We start from the raw sequence: 27267 nt of genomic DNA, 5'->3' as shown, positions 1-27267 counted from the left end.
TGGAATATGGTGAGAAGGAAAATACAAAAGCTGTCAAAAGCTTGTCGATTCTGAAAAATATGTTTGCAGTCAAAATGAAGACGTCGTCCAGCACAGAATGAATGGCAGTAACCACAATACCCTAATATTGTGGTCCTTACCTAAGCAGCATAGTAATAAAGGTGCAGGTCGGAAATCAACATCTGTCCCCAACAGTCATTAAGCAGATATGGGTGAAGACATGGTGCAGGCAAGTTGGAAAAATAATTATTCTTCTGAATTCAGCGAGCCATCATCGAAAAAAGGAATACAGCTCTGTAGTTGATATTCACAGCGCAAAAGGTGGCACCGATATCACGCTTCCAAGTGGCTGTAAGAAAAATATCGGGATCAGTCGGAACACAGCGGACATTTCAAAGATAAGGAATTTTGGGGAGAACCCATTCTTCATATTTAAGACCCCCACGCCCATTCATGGCTAGATTTGCATATTCGGACAAACATGTGAAAATGTCTACCCTTAAAGCACTTGGTGTCGAAGCTATGTTATGAAATGTTAAAAAGCATTTGGGGTCAATATGGACACGCAAAAACAACAAAACAGTTATAAGTGTCCATCTGAGAATTCCTTCATGCATGTGTTAGTCTTACTCGCTCACAGGGGAAAAAATACTAAATGTCTAAAATAAAAATTTTTTACACATGAGCTCTGGAAAGACTAAAACTTAGATGTTCTAGGTACCAATATTTGGTACTGGAAAAGGAACTGTTGATTGCAGGTCTTCCTCTGATGTCATGTGGTGCTCCGAGTCATATACGATACCCTTTGGGGTCTAATAGCACTATGCAAGTAGGAAAAAGGGTCCGATATGAATATGTATGAATCTTTTTCAGATAAATAAAAGAAAGTTACGCTCCAACAATCCTTCCCTTTTAGCCCTTATTATTATGCACTTTTCTGTCATTGGATTCATCAGGCTGGTCAATGGCTCGTGACATCACAAATAAATGTAACACTTTATTCTAATGAAATCAGAATTTATTGCATGATTATGCAAAATATCAAGAGTGATTCTTCGACCATCTCCAAGGCATTAAATAGCATTTGAAAATTATACCCGGATTGGCAAGCCATAGATATTAAATACATTTTTAATTGATTGTATCACTAGGAGTTGTACCTTTTGTACAACGTTCCTCTGAAGACAGTAACAGGATATTGTCCATGATCCACTTGAAGACAATGCAATACGGATATACTTTCTTGTAAAGGGGATACTATAACCACAGAAAACATACAATCAGCAGACTAATTTCTGTACCCAAGAATGTCTATGAAAGAACAGCATAAAATTTGGTTTCATTTTGAAGCATATACCTCTATCAAGGTTTTCTTTCGATGGCGTCTGCAGTGAATCATCACTCTCATCGCTGTCATCTTCTGCTTCTTCACCAGTACTTTGTGAAATAAAATCAGACGGCACGATAAAGGTCTCTCTCCTAAAAATGATCAATTAAAATGCTTTAAAATATATGTCTTTCTAACTAAATTGGCACAACATTTAACGAATAGACATTCAAGGTTGCAAGAAATACAGATGCTTGAAAAGGAGAAATGACTTACCGTAATGTTCTTTCTATGGATTCTTCTCCCGCAGATTCCTCATCTGATATATATTCCCTCCAGCTTCGCTGCTTCGGAACATTTTCGACAGGGGGCGTAGAGGACCTCGATCCGGCCGTCGATCAGTCTCACTCAGCGTCTGGTCTTCAGCTCCAGACGTGACGTCCAGCATCGCATAAATACCATATCACTACACCCCAACCTCACTTCTCACCCTTTCCTCCCCCTCACCTCACCCGCAGCACCACACGCTGCATAGAAAAACAGAACAAACGGGCTAATGAGCCCATAAAAAAGTGGTAACTATAGACCTCCGAAGGAGGAACAATTGAACAAAGACTACACGTAGCGGTGGAAAAATCTTTGTTTTTAAAAACTCGCAGGAAGACAGAAAACGGACACATAGGACCATCACAAAGTCAACGTGAAAAAGAAAAGATGCGTGCCAACCACTGACTAAGCGGGGATGGATAGTAGGGGAGATGAGGAATCTGCAGAAGCAGCATCCATAGAAAGAACATTACGCTAAGTAATTTCTCCATCAATAGATTGCCTTTCTCCGGCAGATTCCTAAACTGATACTCTGTGAGAAACCTGAAGTTGTCTTCCTAGTTAGTCCCTGGGGATCTGTCATCCAGGGGGCCAAGACACAGCCATCGCCATTGGATCCAGTTCCTGGGGGTGGACCATTGAGGGAGGATCCCCTGAATGGGGGTACTTGGGGAGTGAGAGTGGGATACAGACGGGTAAGACACAGTATCCCCCTTCTTTTAACACCTTTTCCCCACCCTACCACGTAGGATATTCCAAAACACTGCCCCCGCATTTTCCACACAAACACTTTCGCACAGCACGAAAGACAACGGACTAACACCAGGGGCATTGACAAAGTCCCAATACCAGGGTCAGGCAAAGTCAGGCAATAGACTAGAATCACACACCCCTGACTGCCCTTTCCCTTCCCGACAGGGATAAAAGGTGGAGCACAAGAGCACAATACAACCAAGGCAGACCGCACAACGTAAGAACTAACTCAGCACGGCAGTTCAAGAGGAGGAGAAGGATGGCGCAGACCGAGAGTGTGACAAGGAGAGAGCCGGCATTGCCATTTCCGGCCAAGGCCCATGGAACCTCTGCAGAGGGAATGATAAGTTTGCGAACAATAGCCAGTGTGTGTTGCAGCAGATGTCAACGGTACACAAGACCCTCATCCGCTAATTACCAAGCCGGGGAGAGACGTTTGTCTTTATGCCACCAACCTTGACTCCAAAGAGGAAGAAAGCCAAGCGGTTCATCACAGCTGGTGAGTCGAGGGGAGTGTCGATAAGAAACCGAACTATGTTGAACAAAATGTAGCCAAAGGCTAAATTGAACTTTGAAAAGCAAGTGATACTAGTAACAAAGGAGGGGTGGAAAAGAGTGACACCACGTGGGTGCTCACTCAGGGAACTATGGGCTATTACCCAATGGTAAAGACTAACGTAACCAGAAGGCCTTGAGAAGAGGCAAGGAAAGGTCAAAGTGGTCATACAGGGGTCTTGTAAAAAACCTCTATAGCGTCAAAAGTCTTTGACCGGTAGATGATTGCGAAAAGCTAAAGGAAGTGAATCCTGCATGGTGAAAATTAGTACATGAACTGTGTATCGGAAAAGTCAGCGAGAGTGAACCTGGCAGAGGGTAACCAACAACAAGGGGCAAAGCAAGAAAACCTGTTTAAGATTTGTGAAAGCAAGAAGTATTGCAAGACAAAGGGAAGGGAAGTGTCCCCCTTGTCATTTGGAATCCGAGCCCGGCTGAGGGAGATCCAGGGGTGGAAAGTTATCAACCAAAGTTCAATGAGAAGGGAACTGTCTTGTGAATTTGTAGAGTACAATTTCTGAGGGGTCTGCGCCCAGAAGAAGGGGACCCAGAGGTGAAGCTATCACCCAAAGTGTTCACAGAACTTGTGTGTTTGTTTGTTGAGAGCATCAGGTTTCGAAGGCGAGAGACTTTTATTGAAAAGAGACTTAACCATCGAAGAACCGAATAGCTGATACGGAACTGTTAGCTCGTGCTGGAAAGGCTCGAGCGTGTGCTGTGCTCCAAAGTCCCACCATGTCCGTGCTAAAAACATGGGGAAGGGAGACCTCAAGGCAATCACATCCCGACTTATTATTTGAACACTGTTTCCTTTAATTGAATACCCTTATCCCACACACTTGCTGTAATTAGTTGTAAGGAATTGGCAATAGGTTTTTTTAGTATAGGCTTTTTACTTTGACAAGACGACACAAGGACTGCCCTATTGTTCATTTGATGGTCGACGCTGTAAAGGACCGGAGGAGGGGGTGAGAGGTGCCTGTATTCCTGCTCTCTATATCGCAGAGAGGCACAGAGGACCCCAGCCAAGATTCTCTATATTGGTAAACATGGCGAGCAATCAAGGCCTAGTTTCTCAGGAGGTGATGCAGGCTGGTTCTTAAATACAGTGTAGTCCTCAAGCACCCACAAAGTAATGTCCACACACTATGTTAGTGAAAACACAGTCTTTATATAATTAAGGTTCAAGGTTATATTCACAATCACAATAACTCACTTTGTGCTCAGTTAATCTAAAATGGCAAATATATACACAGTTCTACATGGTACCACAATTACTATCAGATTTCATTAAAGTGCATCAACTATACAGTGGTCAAATGTCACACAAATTGATTAATAAAAGTTAAGAATAGACCTAGGAGGAAAGCAGTTGGTTAGAACAATAAGCAGAATACTGGCCCCTACCACTAGACACAGATCTGTATGAGGATCCCCCCCCCACCTGGTCAACCTGTAAATAAAGATGTATTGTACAAGCCCAGTCCATATATTGTTCACAAGAGTCTTATTTCCTTCTAAATAGTTCTACAACCCCAATATACGCCGGGTCGTCGACGGATCCTTCTTGAGCGGCTCCATTTAAGGCAGGAACCACGGATCGTCAAGATCCTACGAGGAAATGATGAACAAAAATACATAGAGGCAGCAGCTTCGGTTCTTGCGGTGCTAATTGACAATCGGTCGAAAACGTTCTGCAAGCTGAGGCGTGCGGTGCACCTTGACTACGAGTGTTCGTTGCCGCAAAGAGTCTATGAAGAACTTTGGCCCAGCAAGGGCGTCGGGTCGGCGGACGGGACTCGACCATGACGGGCTTCAGTAGCTTCGTCAGCGTCTGAGGTCTTCGGGTGGCGGGAAACCCACTGGTGGATTCTCCTCAGTCATCGGCGGCCTTGACTTTCTCTGGCAGGGAGAAAGCGGTCAATGAGGATGAGCAAGAGTGCTTGGATCAAATGTTCTTAGGCAAAGGGAGAACTGCGGCTCCGGTCAGCGACAGTAATGGACTTCAAAGTCCGGGCGCTGCTCTTCGTGATTCCGGGGCGGTCCCAGTCTCCGGTCGGCAGCCTTTCGTATGTCTGTCTGCCAGGGAGCTTTGGCAAATTTCAGCTGGTGCACGATGGTCCCTCGTAGCTCAGGAAGAGGTCTCCTAGCCAGGTCCTCTCTTGGATCAGTTCCTTGAAGACACAACAGCTTTCAGATTAGCGAAGGACAGCAGCAGCAGTTGTTCTTCCAGTGGGCTTCAAAGTTAAGCATCAGTTTCGACTTCAGCTTCTGAACGATTTCTAGCAGTGAGAGGGCCCCAGATATACTGTTGATCTCCCATTCACTCTACTGGGTTACACTCAGGCAATCAATCACTCAGAAGGGCATTCAGCCAGCCAATCAGGCGCACTGTGCATTCAGGCCATTCTTCTCCATCCAGACACTCACAACACAAAATGTGGATTCGGACAAGCACTCTCCCATTCAGCACTATAAACTGCATTCATACCAGTTTCGGGCAGGGCTGTCTCAGTCATTGTGCCAAACACCCAATACTAGACACCCACAACACAGAATGCGTATTTGTCATACACTCCATTCACCCAGTTCCCACCACATGGGCGTACCCACAACATACAGTCATTGGGAAGGCTCAAGCCAGTCTGGCCTGGACTTCCCTACAACACCATATGGGAACTTCCACCCAACAGCCAGTCAGGGGGAAGGTACAGAGTCAGGGCTTCCCGGCTAAAGTAAGCTAAAGGGTGATAGAAAGCAAGAGGCCAGAGGGGCCATCTTGTTTCCTATCAGGAATCCACTGATTCTAATGACACGGCCTGGGCATCCCAAAATGGAGGACGCTCAGGGCACCTGGCAATTCAGCACGGAGCTGCCACCAGCCTGTAGCATGCTCTGTGGGCCACACACAGGTGCCCAAAAACACAAACTAGGAGTACAGGGTCGTACTCCAACCCATAGGTGCCATAAGGGTATCCCAAGGGTCTGTTCACCAAACCAAATACAGGCAGAGCTGCACTGCCAGGAGTCCCACATGAACTCCTGTGCGGAAAACAAGACAGAACACATGATAAAAAAGCAATAAAGGACAAGGATTCAGAGGCCCTTGTCCCTCCGATGCATTTCCAGCATCACAGACGCTTGCTCCCATCTTAGATTTAGGTTAAGCGTTATTCCACCCTGCACTTACAGTTTAATACCCACCCTTGAACTGTGAAGACCTGTGTCTGCCTTTACTGTTGTCACCATGAGTTCCTTACAACTCCCAAAGCAGTAAATGAAGAAGGCAGGCAGAATGTTATACCAAGAAATTCTGCAACAATGCCCTGCCAAAACGTGCATCAGCAGTACGAGCCACATCCAGACTAGTGCTTCGCGAAGGTATGCAGGGATGACCCTGTTGCAGCGCGACAAATGTCCCAGACAGGGACTCCCCTCTGCAATGCTGTTGATGCAGAGACTACCCTTGCCGAATGGGCCGCCATTCCTGCTGGCAATTCCTTCCCAGCGGACGGGTAGCATTCATCTATGCAGAAAATTATCCATCAGTATAAAGTCTGCTGGTTTATGTGCAGTCCCTTACGGGCTAAGGAAAAGGCCATGAAGAGCTGGTCAGCTCTCCTGAAATCAGCTGTCCTGGCAATATAATAGCAACGCCCTCTTTGGGTCTAGGCGATGTAACCGTTCCTCTGGCTTAGAAGGGTGTGGAGGAGAGTAGAAGACCGGAAGGTCGATGGATTATGACAGGTGGAATTCTGAGACTACCTTGGGGAGGAAGCCAGGCCTTACCCTGAGGGAAACATTCTCCCAGAACAAAACGCAGGAAGGGTGGTTTACAGCATAAGGCCTGGAGTTCACTCACCCGCCTAGCGGATGTAATGGCCAACAAGAAGACTGATTTCGAAGCGAGAAGCCGTAAGGGACAAGAGTGCATAGGCTCAAAGGGAGCCGCAATCAGAAATGTCAGAACCAGATTATCCGGAACTAAGGGAGTCGGCGGAAACTTATTTACAAGGCCTTTCAGGAATTGTGCCATTACCGGGATCATAAAAAAATAACCTTGATCCAGGGGTCTTTTAAACACAGAAAAGTGTGCCAAATATACTTTCACTGTGGTGACCTGAAGGCCTGCAGAGGTCAATGACAGAAGGAATTCCATCACTGTAGTGGTGGGGCAAGAGATGGGGTAAATATTGCGTTCCCTGCACCTCACATCAAATCTCCATCTGCACGCATACAAAGATCTTATAGATGGTCTGCATGCAGCCAGCAACACATCAAGTACATCCTCAGAGGTCCCAGTCATCATCGCTCATCCTCTCGAGAGCCACGCATGTAGGTTGAGGGATTCCGGGGTCGGATGGAGTATCCGACCTTGTGACTGGGTTAGGAGATCTGGACCTCGAGGCAACCAGTGAGGTGGACAGATGGATAGATCCAAAAGGTCGGAGTACCATGTTCTTCTCTCCTAGACCGGGGCGATCAAGATGGATCGAAACCTCTTCAACCTCCGGAGAACCCATGGAATGGCGGGAACGTGTAAAGGAGAGGGAAAGTCCAATCCACAAGAAACGCGCCCCCCAGTGCACTGTTCGCTGGGAATTCCCTCGAGCAAAACTGTTCGCATTTCCTGTCGGACTCCGTTGTGAACAGATCCACTGGTGGGGTACCCCAGAGAGCAAAGACCTCCTCTAGGACTTCCTGGCACACTTCCCACTCGTGCAAGACTGTGCTCTGCCTGCTCAGAGCATCCGCCAAGTGGTTCTCTGCGCCCGCCAGATGAACTGGCAAAACCAAGATCCTGATCTCCAGCAACCAGAATCAAAGCATCATCGCCTCCATGCAGAGGGGGCGGGAGTGCACACCACGTTGCTTGTTGATAAAGTGCATTGCCACTGTGTTGTCCGTCAGAACGTGGACCTGTTTCCCCTGCAGAGACGGGGCAAATGCTTTCAGGGCTAGCCTGATAGCTTGCAACTCCAGCCTGTTGATGTGCCACCTGGCTTCCGTTGCTGACCAGAGGCTGCTCACCTGCAAATCCTCACAGTGAGCGCCCCAACCCTTCAGCAAAGCATAAGTGATCACTCAGGTCTGCGGACAAGGAGGCCAGAAGGGTTCACCCTCCAAAAGACTGTTGCGGTCTGCCCACGAGGACAGGTCGTTGACCAGTGATGCGGACACCCTGAGGAGATCTGACAGAGCCGAGGTACTGGGACCACTGATCCCTCAGTAGAAATTGCAGGGATCTCATGCGCAACATGGCCTCTGGCACTACAAATGCAGGAGGCCATGAGGCCTAGGAGGCGAAGGAAGGAAGCTGCTGGTAGAGTGGCAAGGTTCCGGAACAAGTCAACCATCTGTGTCAAGCTGACTACGCTCTCCTCAGGAGGGAAGGCTTTCCCCACTAAGGTGTCTAGGACCTCTCTGATGAACTAGAGCCGCTGGACTGTGTCATGTGGGACTTCAAGTTTAGGGGGAAGCCCAGCTTGTGCAGCAGCAAGCAGGTGTCCTCTCAAATGGGACAAAACCTGCACTATATACTTCCCTCGGATCAGCCATTCCAGATATGGAAATACATGGACCCTGGATCTCCTGAGGGGAGGCGCAACTACCGTCATGAGCTTGGTGAAGACTCTTGGGGTGAAGGTTAGACCAAATGGAAGCACCTTGAATTGATGGTGCATATCTCCTATGGTGAACCTTAGGAACTTCCTGTGCGTTCGATGGATTGGCACATGGAAATAAGCGTCCTGTAGGTCCATCAACACCAGCCAGTCCTGTAATTCGAGAGCGGGGAGAATTTCTCTCAACGTCACCATCCTGAATTTATCTTTCCTAAAGAACTTGTTCTCGGCCCTGAGGTCCAGAATGGGACGGAGACCTCCTCCCTTCTTGGGTACCAGAAAATACTAGAAATACCAACCCAATCCTCACTCTTCGAGCAGTACCTCTTACATGGCACCCTTCAGCAACAGGGCTCTCAATTCTTCCTGGAGCTTCTGTCCCAGTTGGATTGGAGGTGGAGGCGGTCTGTGTTAGGGAGAATTCTCATTCTATGGCTGATTTCCCTCACCTAGTGCGTCCCCCAGCAGCTTTGCTGGATTTCTGGAGTTTATTTTTCCACTTGGTAAGAGTGTGAGCCTTTTTTCCCACGCTTACATGTGTTTTGCCATGTGTATTTTTACTGTTTGTGCGATTGTGGGCTCTGGAGTACACCACTTCATGAGCCCCACTCTTTTTGTGTGTTACACAGCACCTTCAGTGCAGTGACACAGGGTTGTCTTTTGGACTTCCCACCAACTCCATTTTCTGGGGCTGACTACTGTCCCCCAAAAAAGGTAAAGTTGCCATTAACTTTACATAGTCACTTTAACCACAGATCCAGTACCCCCATCTTACATGGAGTATTGGAAAGGGTTAATTCCTAGCCCTTTTTATCTGTGTCTCCTGGAGCTTTGTTTCGCTCCCTTAACATTGAGACTTGGCTGATGGCACTGGTATCTACCCTAACTTTTCTACCGTGGTTATATTATAAAACGTGGTAATGATTTAGGCTATTTTAGTAACTTCGAACTTTAAACACGCTTGATCAAATACTTTTAAATTCGGCTCCGGTTGGGTTTAATAGCCATTTCTTTTTGTTAAAATCCTTGTTGTGTTTTCCTTTGCACGGCAAACCAGGTTTGCCTTCTTTGTTCACTGTCTTTTGGCGGGCTTCTCTCAAGAAGCCCCCTTTTTGGCGCTGGGTGTTTAGGTGGGCTGAATGTGAGGGAGGGGTGTAGTCACCCCCTGCACAGGGTATCCTTGGAAACCCAAGTAGCACTTTGTCATGATTGGCTAAATTGGTTGTCCGGGCCGGACAACCCCCCTGCTGGACGATTGACAGCTGTGTGAATGGGGGATTTTTGCATAAAAGGCAGGACTCTTGGGCTGGAAGTCAGAGTCGCCACTAGAACTGCAAGGGAGCAAAGAGAAGTGGAGAAGAAGACTGCTCCTACAACTACCAAGTCCTGGTGGAGCCCTGCTGCAGTCCTGAGCTATCTACCCTTTCGACGACAAGAGAAGATCCAGTCCGGAGTCTTCGTCCTTTGAGCTTGGTGGGATTAAATGCTCGTCTTCCACAGGCAGAGGATCCTCTTCTTGGTCGAAATCGCTGCACACAGCTGTAGTGGTCCAGATAGCCACCTGAAGAGCTTCTCCTGTTTTAAAGGAGTGCACCTTTTATTCACCGTTGCTTTTGCTGCTGTTGGCCTCATCCCTGGGTAGTGCAGATCGCTCCAGACGTCGTCCTTGTCCCCACGACTGAAGTCACAGGAACCGTGAGTCTGCAGGAACTACCAGGAACAACTGCCGTGGCACCAGCTCTTCTTCACTTGAATAAGGTACTGTTTCCAACCTCAAGGAACTAGGGTGAATCCCGTTCTTCCTCACCAAAGGCTTGTCCTCATCTTCCTTCCCTCTTATAACTTTTGCTTCCTCTTGTGACAATATCCAAGTACTCCTGGCAACCTTGAATCGTGAACTATCTGACTGTGTGATCCTCGACAACCGGAACCCGGTTCCACTTGACACTGGCACAGGCCTATTGACTTTTATCTGCTTGTTAGAAAGTGTTCTCTGATTCTGTCTGCCTAGACAAAAATATTGCCTATGATTTTTGCACCCAACCCTCTTTTGTAAACTCAGGTGCTAAGTGTGTTTTAACTCCGGTAACGTTTCTTCCCGCGGGTACGCGTATCTTTAGTAAGACCGAACTGTCATTACTGTCAAAAAGTGATCGCATATGTATTCCCGGTAACGCGGTTTGTTTCATAACACCGTTCCGTCAAATCATAAGGTACTTACCTTGAGTTGTTCTGCACAAAGAAAATTGGTTGTGTGTAGTGTATTTTACGTGAGGTTTTAATTTAATAGAAGTGAAGTGTTTTGTGAACAGATGGTTTAAAATAAATGTACTTTTACTTTTCAACCAAAAACCTTGAGTCAGTGTTTGCTTAAGTCACAGTAATTGTGGTCCTTTATGTAATCTCTACTACTGCTCATTTGCTCTTGAGATAAGTCTGGCTGCTCCGCTACTGCTACCACTTTAACAGTGTAGTACAGGCTTGTACCAAAGGTGAACTTGTATTACCACTTGTAGTCTTAATTGTGTGTAGTTGTTCCTAAGGGCACTGCACAGGATTCTGCCCAACAGTCTGTTGGTGGTTTTCTTACAAATGGGATAACCCACTGAATGGAGCTGTAGAGTCCAGGCATCGGAAGTAATTCCCTGCCACTGGAGCAGATGCTCTGTCAACCGTCCTCCAACCGGTTCGCTGTGAGAGGAGAAAATCAAAGCGGCTTCTGAGGCTGGGTCGCCCCTGTCTCCGACATTGCCTGTTGACCTATAGAAGACCTTCTGTCCCTTCCGGAGCACAAAAAATGCTCAGGCGCTTGCCTGGCCGATGGGAGCTGCGCTCTCCTGCCTTAAAGAGCACATCTCCTATAGCCCTGTGCCCTAGAAGCGAAGCTAAATGCAGGTTTGGCCGGCTGCACAGCTAGGCCTAAGGATTTGGCAGCAATTTCGGATTCCTTAAATTTCTCTAAGAAATAGTCAGCTTTCTGGCCGAAAAGAAGATCGCCCTCGAAAGGCATGTCCAGAAGCTTGACTTGGACATTAGGCGAAACACCAAAGGTTTTTAAGTAGGCCTGCCTTTTTAGTGTTATGGCGTACGCCATAGATTGGCACACACAGATGGCAATGTCCAGGCCCGTTAGCGACTGTCTGGCCACCTCTTTCCCATCCTCCACTAGCTGTAGGAAGCCCTAGCGCACTACTCCTTCTGGGACGTAATGAGCAGCATTTTCAACTGCTGTCCATAGACCAAAGGGAGTACTTGGCAAAACTGTTTGCCATATTTGTAGCTTTTAGGGCCATGCTATCTGAAATGAAAGCTTTCTCTGCTAAGGCATCTACTTTTTTTTGCTTCCCTGTCGGGAGGCAGCGTGGATGTAGAAGATACAGGTCTAGAAGAGACCGTAGCAGCCTGCATAACAAGCCCCTACGGGGAAGGGCGAGAGGAGAGGTATGAAGGGTCTCTTCTAGCCAGCATGCATTTCATGGAAATGGTGTAGCTGACGGGAGGAATGGAACTAGGGTTTTGCAACATAATTGCTAAAGGATCAGCAATGGCAGGGTTTAAAGGCATATTACATTCTGTGGTAAGGCCTTCATCTAAAATGTCGGTAAGGTCATAACCTTGTGTAGGCGCCACTGATTAGTGCGATCCCAGGGTGTCAATAACCCTTTCTACCAGAGCCCTGAATTTAGAGGGATTATGAAGATAGGGCTGGAACTGCTGAAATTCGAGGTCTGGAGAGGTGTCCAGACCGCTGGCATTCCTGGAGGCCTTGAGCCAGTTGCCAAAGCTGAATCTGGTCTTCAAAATAATCGACCCCTCCTGAACCCAAGTAAATCGGGTCGCAATCCCCCGGGTTATCAGCATCATGACCGCTGAAGATACCTGCCAGAGCATTGAACAATTCAGATCAGGGTTGCAGGGTGAATGTTTTCTCGACAATCGGCGATGGTTTGTGTCTCGGTGCCAATATGGTGGATGTCTCTGTCGATCAGGATCGAGACGCTGTAGCGTCGACATCCTTGAATGCACAGGGATGATCCGGCTTCCATTAAATCTCTTTTGGCGTTGTGTATACTGACATTAGAGGGGTCGGGTATATCGAGCGCTGGTCTTGGCTCCGAAGCCTGATGTGTGGGGGGCTTAGCTGCACGGACTGCAGCATGCGTCTTGAACATTTCAAGCATTGAGGATTTGAAACTCTTGGTGGGTGCTAGGCTCAGCTGACGGCTTACCTTTATCCATCGACGACTCAAGAGTCCCGACAGTGATGCCTTTTCTTCTTTCGGAACGAGGAAGAGTGGCTCCTCGATGGGACCGTTTCTTCTTCCGCCTGTGCTCTTTCTTGGGGGAGTGCCCCTCAGTTTCGGCCTCCGAAGACCGAACCGTCGACCGAAGGCGGTTGGCCCAGAGCAAGTTTTGCAGCTCGATCGCAAAGGGATTGATGTTGCATTTTGGCGCATGATGGGCACACATCAGTCTTGTGACCCATGTTGAGTCACCAGAGACAATTCGTGTTGGTCAGTGATGGACACCTTGGTGCCACAAACGGAAAACCGTTTGAAACCTGCAACCCGAGCGATCGACATCTTGCACAAGGATTTTAAAAAAGTATGTTTTCTGCCGAAAACATTGAGAGTCTCGAAGCTCTGTGTTCCCAAGCAGCATGTTAGCGTGCAGAAAAAAGGAACTGACGTTAGGGCATAGTGACGTGGTATTTATATGACACCTGACAACCAGACGCTGAGCAAGACGGATCGACGGTCGGGTCGAGGTCCACTACAGGTCGTTTTGAACATTTTCAGAAGCAGCGAAGCTGGAGGGAATATCTATCAGATGAGGAATCTGCGGGAGAAAGGCAATCCATTGAAGCCAGGTGTTCATTGACGATTCAAGTGTTTTATTTAGGTAACACATACATCTGCGAGTCAATCAACATCTTCCACCAATGCTTCTTTAAGGTCTCACGTCATGTATGGTGGCTTTTTTCAGGGTCATGAGAACCAAAAGTAACAATAGGGCATCTACCTGGCACAACATATGCCCTCCCCTCTGTTTCAAGTGTATTAATCCGAGCTCAATTGGAAAAGTGAGGCAATGAGACCCTGCTAAGGCTGAATCAGTGCTAAAAGTGATACCAATGTTTACCGACTATTAGCATACACTTTTATCTGGATGATGCTTCTCCTATTTATACTATGGGAGTACATTCAATTATGTACATACTGGATGAACCATGCATTTGCTCTACAATGTTAATGTTATTTTCAACAGGTCATTAGTATTTATCTCAATAATATTAGAGTGCATTTCAGTTATGGCATGATATCATTTTTGGCTATCCCCTTGTCTCTTTTTAGAGACCCATAAACCTTTTTGTTTTTTTCCCACGTGATTTCTTTAAATCTTTGTCTTTTTTTGTGGTCAGGGGGACTTCTGTAGAAGTCTCCTTGCCAATGTAACCCTGTTGGAGCACATGCTCCATGGTAAACCATAGTTCTTGTGATGATTCCATAGATGTAACTTCTCCTCGAAGGAGCGCCCTTTCGCATGAGGCCATGGAGGTTGGTTGGTTTGTTTGTTTTATCACTTGTATTGTGCTCCAGACCCTTAGGTGAGGCTGCCACCCGATACTCCCGCCCTGGGGGTGGTACACAGCGGGAGGATCTCATGAGGAGGGACTCCCCCTCTGGGGCAAGAACGAACATCTAGGATACGGGCTCTTATAAGAAAGTCGCACACCCACACACTCTGGTCCTTTCTTCAACTAACCTCTTTCTACAGCAGATCAATGCATAGTTGCAATGTTGAAAACCTGAGTGTCCTTGAAAGCACTAAGATGAAGAGCAGCTATGGGAACCCAAGTAATCCACTCCACTCGTACTGGGACGAGTTGGCCCCGCTGTCATGATGCCTACCTCTAAGGAGCCAGGCCGGGCCCAGCAACCCCAGAGGCAGACATCATTTTCCCCAGGGAAGTCTCAGCGGGCCCAAGTCGGGGCCCTTTGGACTCAGTCCTGGCGCCTTAGGCGCCAGGCTCATAGCGGACCCCAGTCCTGGCACCTTAGGCGCCAGGCTCATAGAAGAGGATATGTGTTTAAGTGCTTGGGTGCACACTTACCTGATGCAGACCTTGCTGCTTCATCCAGGCCCTCTTGAGTCCTGAATGGGACTACTTAACCTGTAGGACTACTTCACCACCCGGGTGTGGTCGGGAAGGATACATACCTGATTGGTGGAAGGATACATACCAGGAACTTCTTCCAAGGCTATTTAAACCCCACCCGAACAGCCACACATGCTTCGCGTTGTTCTGCACCTAGCAGCTGGACGCTCACCGTGTCAGCTCCTGCATCCTGACTTCAGCCACGCCTGCCAGCACCCTGGAACACCTGCAAGGGGAGAAAGGAAGAGAATAGGAGAAGAAAAGCCCTTACCTGCTAAATCTGCATCCCGGAGTCATTTCTCCAACAGCCCTGAAAAGGAAGACATCATTTTAAAGGCATTTCGTTTCGATCGCTGCAGCGCTGCATTTTACTCACCTTTGCAAGGCGCTTCCATCTTCAGCAGCGATCCTCCGGATTCAGCTACGCCCCGGCGCCTAGAGGAAAAAAGACAAGAACAAAGGTGAGAGGGAGAAAAGGAATAAGGAAAGCTCAGTTTCCTTTTAAGTCTTACCTGTTGGATTATTCCCACTGCATTTCGGGTCCTGCCGCTTCCTGGCATCTCCGGACCCCGGCCCCTATGGGGAAAAAGACATAAGCATTAGCGCTTGCTGCAATTAGACAACGAACATTATTATTAAGCTTGAACCTTTGAACAGAACTTTAACAGCGCCTTACCTGAACAGTCAAGCTTACCTGAACTCCCATCAATCCTCAATCCAGTGAAGTAACTGGGTTTCAACGCGCCCCTGCATCAGAAGCAGGATGGAGAGCTCATCCTTCCAAACCCTAAGGTGAGGCTTCAAGGGGAATCGTGGAGGAGGTATCGTGGAGGGTTCGAAGGGAGTGGGAGGCTTGAGCATTGTTCCACAGTTGGTAATACTCCCTTTTCACGCACAGGAGGGTATCCAACGAGCCAGGGAAGCCAGAATAGAGGGGCCCTTCCTGTCCATCTTCAGAGTTCTGCGCCTTCGACGCCGCGCCTCCGTGGGAACCAGGTGAGCGTTACACCCGCTGAGTTATAAGCAGGGATGCCGTGAAAGAGAGGAAGGACTTATACAATGGGCCAAAAGCAGGATAGCAACATTGTATAAAAATCAACATTGTTGTGAAGACAGCCCCAGAGTAGCCGCAGGCGTGCACGCTGTAAAATGCGGGCAGCTGCACGGTGAAGAACGGATAGCAGAGAACATCGGCGGGAAGCGGAAGGTGGCAGGATTCATAGCCGAAGGGTCAGCAACCAGCCCTCCAGATAAAGTGCGTATAGTGCCTTTTTACACACATAATTATAGCAAATGCGGAACAGTTCATTTTCCACTGTGTACCGTTTTTGCAAAGTTTACACAGTATTTATTAATTAAAAAGGTTCCCCCTTCTTCCACTACATGGCACTGCAGACTGCATCATTAATGCTCTGCAACACCTTAGGTAATTCCTTTTGAGTTGGCTAGCTTGGAAGGGGATAGTAGGACCTTCATCAGAGGCCTGGAGCCACCACCTCACTTAACTTGTAGGTCGTGAGCAATAGCAATACGTCTTTGTGGATAAGTCCATTCTCTTTTTCCCTCTCTCCTTCCATCCAACAGTCATTGCCTCCTTTTATAAGAAAACAGAGTATTCTTGCCGGTCCTACTCCAAGAGAATGTGCACTCTCACCCCCCATAGATGTTTTCAGGGCACTGTCTACTCAGTAGTCAAAATGTATGAAAAGAAGTAGTGGAACTACATTCACTGCAGGCCTACCCCTGCTGCCCCCAAATCCCATCGCCACAACATCCCCTCTCACACGCAATCCAAACCCTCCAAACACACCTGTTTAGGGGAAACTACAGGGCAGTGCACTGAAGAGCAAATGTAAACTTTTTCCTACACTTTTTATTTATTTATTTTTAAGTAAACCATTCCAGAACAGTTTCTTTGTAAAATAAAAGTACAGGAACAATAAATATTAAAAATAAAAAATAAAAAAAAGTAGAGGAGCACTGCTCCCAGCCGCCTCCACCCACTTCAACCACTGTGTCTACTTAACTTCACCGTACAGAGCTGGTCTGGCAGGGCCATAGGTCTACTCAGGGGTGGCCACCAGCTGGGCAGAATTCGGCAGAACCTTTATCAGGATATATGCCAGGCAGCAACTGGCATGGTCCCTTGTACTTTCATAAGGCATTACAAACTGAAGTTGGGAGAGTTACCATGTACAAATTTTGAGTCGACAGTGCTTTCAACAATGTATCACACTAAATAGTTACATTAAAAGGAACAATGTCTGTAACTGACTTGAGTGTGGATGTTCTTTTTACTATGGGGATATTGCTTGGTAAGTCCTCCCTTAGTAAGAGGTGTGATGAGGAAGACAGGCAAGAGGCTAAGGGCCAGATTACTTACTGATGACCTTTGGAAAGGGTGGAATTGGGAGTCCGTCTCAGGCGACGTTGCCTCAAATAGTAAGGACTGTGACAGCGAAGACTAGGACTTTGTGCATTCAAGATCACCAGTAAGTAATTAGCCATTATTTTTATTTTTTAATTTTTATTGACTTTTAGTTTTGTAAAAGAAAACAAACTTTTTGTCATTCCCATTTCCAATCCCATAACCCACGTTGTTATGCATTGCACTCCTTCACTTTTCAGACGTGGGCTAGTCAAGAGCTCCAGTTACAATTATCGTGGTAGGATCTTGTCCATGAAGTTAATCACGTTACAGGTTAGCTGCACATTTGTTCCCATAATCAGATGGGTCCACCATTCTGTCATGTTGCCATTTTTAGGGGCATAACGTTCAAGATGCAGGGAACGTTGGCCGTTAATCTGTGGACATTCAATTATTAGTTGTTTTTCGGATTCAGACTCCTTCTTGCAAAAGCGACATTTATCGTTCCTAGTCATTGGGTCTTTTATTCTCATCAGTCGCTCCTTTGTGTTATAAAGGTTAAGGCGTAGCCGCAGAAATTGATTCCGGTGGTAGTTAGATGGAAATTTGGCCAGATACTTTGGCAGTACACCCATTTGTTGCGCGCTCAGACCAAAATCTATTCCTGAGGTTAATGCGACTCGCTTTTCCGCATTTTTAATCCACTTCCTTTGTTTGAATTTGACTTTTGCCAATTGCGGTATCTTTATGACCAAAGATATTTTTATGTTTGCTTCCTCCAAAATGTGTAATAGTTTCTCTTCCCAGCTGTTTATTAAAGAGGCAGATGTGTCATGATTCTTGGTGGCCAGGATTGAATATGCCTGTGATGCAGGAGATAATCTCATTTTCCTTAACAATGCAATGGATTTCCACAGTACTGTGGAATGTAGGGAGTTGAGACCCAAACCGTGCCTCAATGCCACCATTGGGACGCATTGTGGCAGGTGGAGCACTTTGCGCCAAAAACAGCCCTCTAGTTGTGTCCAGAGCCTTGCACTGATGTTCCACCCAGTTTCACTGCCGAAGCATACTGCCGGTGTCACTTTTTGCAGGTAAAAAGTTACCACTGGTTGAAGTGAAAATCTCCCGTAGTTTTGTGCAGTTTTCGTCCTTGCAAGGCAAACATTTGCATACGCGAGATGATTTTGTTGGTCCAACTCCATTCTCTAATCGATATATTAAAGGAGACGCCCAAATATCGAGTGGCATCTGTTCTGGATAGTATCTCATTGTCTATTTTCCAGTTGAACCTCGTTTTGTTTGATTTAGTGTTCCGTCCCAAAGCCATCACTTAAGATTTCTTTACATTTATCATTAGGTAATTTGCCATTAAGTAGGACTGTAAAGCTGCCAGTGATCTTTGTAAGCCTATTTCAGTGCTGCCGAGCAACACTACGTCGTCCGCATAGATTATATGGCTTACATGAGTTCCATTTATTTTCGGAGGAAAACACTGTTAGTAAAAGAGCCTCAGGCAGATCGGCAATGAAAAGTTGAAACAGGGCTGCAAGAGGGCAACCCTGTTTTACGCCCTTTGTGGTTTTTATTTCATATGATAGTTCGCCTTCTGCATTTAGGCGCCCGCGAATGCTAGTATTAGCGTGTAGTGCCATCAACGGTGATAGTAGCTCGTTTGGGCAGCCCCACCTCTTCAGTTTTTGCCACAGGAGGTTGCGATTGATGCTATCAAAAGCTTGTTTTAGATCGATGAAAGCCAAAAACAATCTTTTTTTATGTTTCAATGCATCTAATTTAGCCAGATTTAATAGCAGCAGATTGAGTTCCACACCAACACCTTTGGTGAACCCAGTTTGTCTCACGTCATAGATCATATTCTTTTCTGCCCATTTTGAGATTTTCTTTTGCAGGAATGATGCAAATATCTTCCCAATGGTGTCTAGCAACGCTATGGGCCGGTAATTTCCTGGGTCTTCTCGATTTCCTCTTTTGAACACCGGGACTATGATCGCTTTAGTCCAGGAGTCAGGGATCTTTGATGTTTGGATAATTAGCCATTATTGATAATGCGTAGCATTTGCAGTTTGGCTGTCATAAGATTTAAAGGTCCGAATAAAGCATAGCTTAATGTCGATTCAACCCACTCTAATCACTGTTTGGTGGGGAGGATACATAATATTATGTATAAAACCTATTATTTAGTCCTCAAGTCGTGGTGAAAAAGTTCTCACTAATGCAGTGAAGCAAAGAGTCCATAGTCAAAGAATCAGTGTGTTATCTCTCCTGAAAGCTTGCGTCTCCCAATTCCTGATAAATCTGAACGCTACACGCTGCCATTGTGCAGGAATACAAGTAAAAATCGGAAAATAACATTAGCCTATTGTAAGTTTCTACTGACATCTAGTGCGACATATCAGTCTGTCAGTGCGTACCACTGTTATTTAGGATGATACAATGAAGCCAACTAAAGCATAAGTCTGTTGGCTATGTTTGCTGCAGCGTCCTCAGGGCACAGTCCATGTCAATTATGCTAATGCGTCAGTATTTACTAAATGGTCCTAAAACGGTCACATCTGTCTTTACAATGATGCAACAATGGCATAAAAGATCTGTTCTTGATGTGCATTCATGTGTACATAAAATGTGCAATATGTTACTTGAATCTATAATTACTAGAGGCTTATCTTAAGCAATTAAAGGCGCTGATAACCTGCCAATAGCAAGATATTTGTGTTGCGTCAGCCATGAGCATATTTCTAGACATCTGACCAATACATTATTTTGTTTTCCATATATGGCTATAATTTACTGCATTTAACTAAAAAACCTGCTTGAATTGTTCTCCCTAATTCTGTCAAACTGCCCTCTCGGTACATATTTCACTGTCTCTCAAAGGCAGTAGTTAAAATGTCTATGTACATTACGAGTGAGTTGATCTGTGTCTCGCATGTTATTTGCACATAACTGGAATATATTATTGAATGATTTATGCTGGTTAAAATACTTTCATGTTTTGCAGACCTGAATTGGAAATGAGAATCACATAATAAACCAACATGGCAATATTTTAAAATAGAATCCTTAGTGGAGAATGTTCTGCTGAAGGGGGATGATTTTAGCTTCACTTTGTCCATAAATGGGATACATTTGCCTCATGGACTAAAATGGCAGTTGTGCACACATGAGCTCACTCTAAACCCAACATTGCCCTCCATAGTCGTTTTGACTGGTTTGCCTCAGTCTTGTGGGGCTGGTTATGGGCATTTGGTGGTTTTTGAGGCCAATCCGATTGGCTGGTCGCCAAAACCTTTATCCGGAGCACCTCTACGTGATTGGTGGCCTGGCTTAGGCCACACCCTGGACATTTATGGATATCTAGGGCAGACCCTGCTCCGACTCTCGCCTGGCTTGTCGCAGTCCCAAATCCAGTTTCTATTTTATCCCTAAACCTCCCTCCGCCTCCTCACATTTCAGTTCCTTTGCTTTAATTGCTGGTATTCTCTTGCTCTCTCTATATGTTCTTCCGCCCTCTTTTTGCATTTTCCAAGCAGCAACCCTTACAACTCATCTTTATGCTCTCTCCAATAATGTTTTTTCCCCTCTATTGTCTACTGATCATTCAATGTATTACAATGTTTGATTGCACCGTTATTTGCTAAATAATTGTTCCAGTACTTTGCCAAATGCACTACAGAAATTCAATAGAATACAAAATACCTGCTGGAGGATCTTCACGTTTTGAGGTTGTTGCTGCATTGTTAGGACCAGATATGTCTATACTGGCTGAGCCCAAGACACTGGTTTGGATTTCTAGCTGCCTGATGTTGAGGCCCAGGGGACTTTGAAGAGTCTGAGAACCTCAAAGTATTATAAAGAGAACTGTAGATAAAGAACTTGGAGGGTTCAAAGCACCTAGTCGAATTTGGGGAAACTGTGTGAGAAGAACCTTAACCTTCCTGAGGAATATGAAACTGAATGAAAGACATTCATTTTTGACAGACAGCACATGCAGCAAGGTTGTGAAATGTGTTATCGAACATTGGTGCACATTTAAACGAACAGAAAGATCCAAGTGATTGGGCCAGGCAGAAGCCTAAGATAGAGGCTTGCGCTCCAGCCTCCTTCAATTTTTTTCTTTTAAGTGCAGGCTTAGTTAGATTGTAGGATTTATTTTTTATTATTAAAAGTTGTTTATTAGTTTGATTAACAAACTTTTACAACATCATCATCAGCATTACAAAAAGTTTAAAACCTCATGATTTCAATACATCACTGTTTTATAACATTACACGTGTTTCACAAAGGAACTTCTCTATTATGTAAGTCAAAGTTTATTGTTATTGTTATTTTGCATTTATATAGCGCCTTATATACCATTGGTATGGTCTGAAGGCGCTGGTAGGTTGAACGCCCTTGGGAACCGAAGTTCAGATCAGTAGAGGGAGTAGAGAGAGTCAAAGATGCGTGTGGGCACCATGTATGTGTGCAGCTTGTGTGGTATTCGTGTAATAGCTGCTTCTTAGCGGTAGGTGTGGTGGTTGAGGGGTCAGGAGTATGTGTTCGTTCTGGCAGGATTTATCCAGACCGGATGTGGCTGCGTTAGGCCTGAGGAGAACGCCTGGCTGGGGGTGTGTAACCAGCAGTGTTTACATAGAGTGATGTGGAGTATGTGACGGATGTTGGTATGAGAACAGTTATACCGAATGGTGTCATAGTATCTCTGTGTTCTAGTTGAGTGGTGGTGTAAGGATAGAGTAAGCATAAGGTGGGTTATATGGTCATTCAAGTGTTTTCTAGAATCTTCTAACGAGGCTATTGGGAACATTTCTAAATTCAACTTTCACAGAGAGGCTATTGGGCACATTTCTAAAGTCAGTTTTCACAAAAGGCTATTGGGACACTTCTAGGTTCAACTTTTCACAGAGGCTATTGGGCACATTTCTAAGTTCAACTTTCACAGGGGCTACTGGGCAACTTGGCAATTGGGCACACTTCTAATTATACTTTCCACAGACGCTATTGGGCACTCTTCTAGGTTCAACTTTCCACAGAGGCTATTGGGCACATTTCTAAGTTCAACTTTCGCAGGGGCTACTGGGCAACTTGGCTATTGGGCAAACTTCTAATTCAGCTTTCCACAGAGGCTATTGGGCACATTTCTAAATTCAACTTTTCATAGAGGCTATCGGGGACACTTCTAAATGCGACTTTCACAGGGGGTATTGGACACACATCTAAATTCAACTTTCTCAGAGAGGCTATTGGGCACACTTCTAAAGTCAGTTTTCACAAAAGGCTATTGGGAACACTTCTAGGTTCAACTTTTCACAGAGGCTATTGGGTACATTTCTAAGTTCAACTTTCACAGGGGCTACTGGGCAACTTGGCTATTGGGCACTCTACTAATTCTACTTTTCACAGAGGCTATTGGGCACATTTCTAAATTCAACTTTTCATAGAGGCTATTGGGGACACTTCTAAATTCAACTTTAACAGAGAGGTTATTGAGGACACTTCTAAGTTCAACTTTCACAGAGGCTATTGGGCACACTTCTGAATTCAACTTTAACAAAGAGGCTATTGGGCACACTTCCAAGTTCAACTTTCCACAGAGGCTATTGGGCACATTTCTAAATTCAACTTTAACAAAGAGGCTATTGGGCACACTTCTAAATTCTAATTTCTCAGAGAGACTATTGGGGACACTTCTAATTCTACTTTCACAGAGAGGCTATTGGGCACACTTCTAAATTCAACTTTTCATAGAGGCTATTGGGGACACTTCTAATTCTACTTTCACAGAGAGGCTATTGGGCACACTTCTAAATTCAACTTTCACAGAGAGGCTATTGGGCACACTTCTAAATTCAACTTTAACAAAGAGGCTATTGGGCACACTTCTAAATTCAGCTTATCATAGAGGCTAGTGGGGACACTTCTAAATTCAACTTTCACAGAGGCTATTGGGCACACTTCTAAATTCAACTTTCACAGAGGCTATTGGGCACACTTCTAAATTCAACTTTTCATAGAGGCTAGTGGGGACACTTCTAAATTCAACTTTCACAGAGGCTATTGGGCACACTTCTAAATTCAACTTTCACAGAGGCTATTGGGCACATTTCTAAATTCAACTTTCACAGAGGTTATTGAGGACACTTCTAACATGCTAACGATCCCATTTCTATCTATATGCGACGCAAGCTAGGGTTCAGAGTTCTAAGTGTGGTGTATGTTAAGAGTACCAATTTTTATCTAGGTACGGTGCAAGTTAAGGTTCAGTTCCCTACACGTCTGGCACTAGCTAAAATTGGCAAGTAAAATCATGTGCATCGTAAGGCAGTATTTGCAAATCAATTTATAGTGGTCGCAAGTTTTCCTAGGTATGTCTTGATTTAAGTCTATGGCAGTCTATGCTATGGAAGGTAAGGTAGAGTGACAGGGGCTTTCTGGAGTAGAGTGATTGCTCTACACCCCACCCATGCCATACTCACAGTTTTGTTGGTGTCTGGCTTCCTTTGCGGACACCTGCAGACACGTCCTGGAGCCGCCAATGTAGGAGCCGCCCTTTGCCTCGGGCCCTTAGCCGCAAGGGCTAACAAATTTAACTTAAACTGAATCACAAAGTCACAATATCATTTGCATAATTCAATTTCGAAATATCAAAGGTACTTTCATTTAATTTTTGGCAACAAATACTTGTTATCCAATTCTAGAACCACAACCTCGAGAAATTTTGTGAGGGCCAAATTCGCTTTGCAGGAGGAGCCCCACAAACACTTTCCAACACCATTCTCTAAAATTGTGTGTTGTACCCAGTAATTCAACTCCTATTAATGTGGAGGAACACACTTCAAAGTAGCTGCAAAAAATTGTTAAATGTTTCAGTGGTTCCTTTTGTGTACCATTTTGTGTACCATCTCCACAAAATAAGCATAATGGTTCCTTGTTCAAACTGGTTCCCTTATCCCAACTTATCCCAACTCACTATTTTTTTCCCAGGTATGCAATTGATTGAGCTTGAATCTTACGTATAGGTCTTGTAATTTGCTACAGGGAAATTTGAGCAAATATGGTCTGCGAGGAGTCCTCGATTGCGCAAATGTTGAAGCTTCCATATACAATTTCTTGGAATGCATCTCATTTAAGGTTTTTGCCCAATCGTGCTCAAAGAGCCGTTTTTTTACATGGGCACAGCGATATTCAAGGTCGCTAGGTTTTAATGTGAATTCATCAAGCAGTTTTGTCATAGTGTTAAAGAAAGTTACCACAGAAGGTTTGTTTCCTTTTTTTGAAAATTTATTTTCAATGTAGAAACATAAGACATCAACATATAATACAAGAACATATGTACAAAACATGTATATACAAAGTCACAGAAACCCACCCAACCCCTTGTTCACATCTCATTACCTACAAAATCAAAATTAATAAAGCTCCACAAATTTCCCCCATACCTTTGCAAGCAAACCTTCCTTGCCCTGTTTCCTATACAAACGTTCCTCCATAGCTACCAAATCTCGCATCTCACTCAGCCACATTTCTTTATTTATTGTAGCAACAGATTTCCAATTTCGAAGGATAATTTTAAGGCATTGGGGACTTTGAAGAGTCTGAGAACCTCAAAGTTTTATAAAGAGAACTGTAGATAAAGAACTTGGAGGGTTCAAAGCACCTAGTCGAATTTGGGGCATTGAGAGAGATCATCCCCAGAATTATTGTCTGAAATTTAAAATCAATTGTCACATCAAGTATTTCATCCCATATCTTACCAACATCACTTCAAAACCCTCGTACCTTCACACAATCCCACATCATATGTTCCATCGTATCATCCTCCTGAACACACGCCCAACATTCCGGACCATTCTTCAAACCTCTCCTCCACAGTTTTTCCGGGGCCCAATAGACCCTATTTAGGATCTTAATTTGTCTTGTCCGTTCTGTCAACCCCAAGGAACACAATTTGACATTCTCGCACATCCTTGTCCAACTTTCAACAGTAATGTCCGTCCCAATTCTCCGACCCCATTAAATTCTCAGCAACTCATTGCCTTTATATTCGAGTAGAATCTGCCTATATATCCGGCTCGCCAAGCCGCCCTCATTCACCAATGAGTTCCTCGTCAGAAATTCCAGATTTAGACTATTCTGAAAATCAATCTCACCAACAGCCAGCTTCAGTTTCCTTTAATCCGAGACTCTGAAACCATCAATGCGAAATTCCCTGTGTAAATCTCTAGCGCTGTTACATTCACCCTCAGCGAAAAGGTCTCCAACCCAGCTGATACCACCCAAAAACCATTCAGGCCAAAAAAAGGATTTGCCACTCAATTTAATAGATGGATTCATCCATATTGACGCATTTGGATCCCTGCATGCATCCACACCCAACAAGACATTCAAATTCTTCCAGGTAATCCTCAATGAAGTAGTCAATACATCTTTCACACCTTTCGATACTGTTGTTAACAATGCCCTAGGCGACAGAGGACCGTTAGCACCAGCCTCGGCCACAGCCCATACACTCGGAATTGTTTCCATGAAATCTACCATGAAAGCACAACTGAAGGCTAGATGATAGGCCCTGAAATTTGGTACACCTAACCTGCCCTTCTCCAAAGGTGAGGAGCAAGTTACTTACCTGTAACTGTTGTTCTCCAGCATGGGTCTGGCATGGATTCACATGCTCATCAATATTCCCCGTCGTCAGGCTGGGAATCCCGGGAAAAAAAAAAATCAGTATCATTTTCGTTTCTGATCTGTCTTTCTTAGTAGTAACCAATCACTGATCTCTGGGCCATACTGCCCCCAGCCAATGACTGCCCTCTCCCCTAAGCCCCGCCTCTGGCAGCCATCCTCCGGTTTGGTAGCACGCCAAGTGGCAGTATGACCAAGTGAAGAGCCGCAGAGGGGTAGGCGGGAGGGTTCGCATGTGAATCCATGCCAGACCCATGCTGGAGAACAACAGTTACAGGTAAGTAACTTGTTCCTTCTCCAGCAAGGGGTCTGGCATGGATTCACATGCTCATGAATAAAAGAATACATAGCAGTATACACATGCACAACCACGGGAGGTGGCAACAGGCTCAACATTAAGCAATACAACAACTCAACATTAAGCATCTCTTACCTCCTCACCCGGCTCACCTTAAGCGAACAGGTTGCGCAGCACTGCTTGGCCGACCCTGGACTCCTCCCTGGAGTCCCGATCGACGCAGTAGAATCTTGTGAAGGTGTGTGTCGACCTCCACGTAGCAGCCCTGCAGATGTCCAGCAGGGGAACACCAGACAGGAACGCTGTGGGAGCAGCGATCGCTCTGGTCAAATGGGCTCTCAGATGGCCGGGCTGCGGTCGGTTTGCCAACCGGTGACAATAGCCGGAGAGCCACCTGGAAATGGAAGTGTTCGAGAGAGCCTTCCCTTGATTTGCAGGCCCAAAGTTCACAAATAGTTGTGACGTCTTCCGAAAACTCTTTGTGCGGTGCACGTAGAACTTCAGCGCTCTAGCTACATCCAGCGAGTGCAAAGTCTTCTCGGCCAGCGTCGAAGGCGACGGGAAGAAAAATGGTAACACCAAGGGCTCGTTGAGGTGGAAGTCCGACGGCACCTTGGGCATGAAGGAGGGGTGTGTCCTCAGCACTACCCTGGTGTCATGAAAAGTCAAGTATGGGGGCTTGCAAGATAGGGCCTGAATCTCTCCCACTCGTCGTGCAGAGGTGATGGCCACGAGGAACACTGTCTTCTATGACAGGAACTTCAAAAGGCACCGCATGCATAGGATCGGATGGGGCTCCCATAAGCCTGGTCAGCACCACATCGGAATAGTCCCTTCATAAATTCCTTTACCAGGCGATGAGACCACAGGGACGCCCCGCCCCGTAGTCCTGGTATATCGGGAGATGGCAGCTAGATGTATTTTTATGGAGGCGTGAGCCAGTCCAGCTTTGGCCAGCGACAGCAGGTACGGTAGCACTTGAGGGGCCGTAATCAGCAGAGGGTTCATCTTCTGTGCACTGCACCAGGTAGAGAACCTCTTCCATTTATGACCGTAACACTTGAGAGTTGAGGACGCCCTGGCCTTTGCAAGAACCTCTCTGCAATCAGCCGGGATATCCTACCCTCCAAACTCTAGCGCTGCAGGAGCCAGGCC

General features: G+C 45.7%; 1 protein-coding gene across 1 annotated transcript in view; it reads right to left on the bottom strand.

The window, feature by feature from the left end:
- The window catches only part of WDR62 (WD repeat domain 62), a 2486568-nt gene that overhangs the window by 1005057 nt on the left and 1454244 nt on the right, over window positions 1-27267 (bottom strand). Inside the window, exon 20 of the mRNA XM_069644563.1 lies at window positions 1358-1479. Coding sequence (XP_069500664.1) covers window positions 1358-1479 — 122 coding nt within the window. The remainder of the gene's footprint in view (window positions 1-1357; window positions 1480-27267) is intronic.

Source organism: Ambystoma mexicanum, chromosome 2p (genome assembly GCF_040938575.1).
Source record: "Ambystoma mexicanum isolate Mex_15411 chromosome 2p, UKY_AmexF1_1, whole genome shotgun sequence".
Lineage (NCBI taxonomy): Eukaryota > Metazoa > Chordata > Amphibia > Caudata > Ambystomatidae > Ambystoma > Ambystoma mexicanum.
Note: the sequence above shows the minus strand (reverse complement) of the source record. Positions and strands in the feature narration are given on the sequence as shown.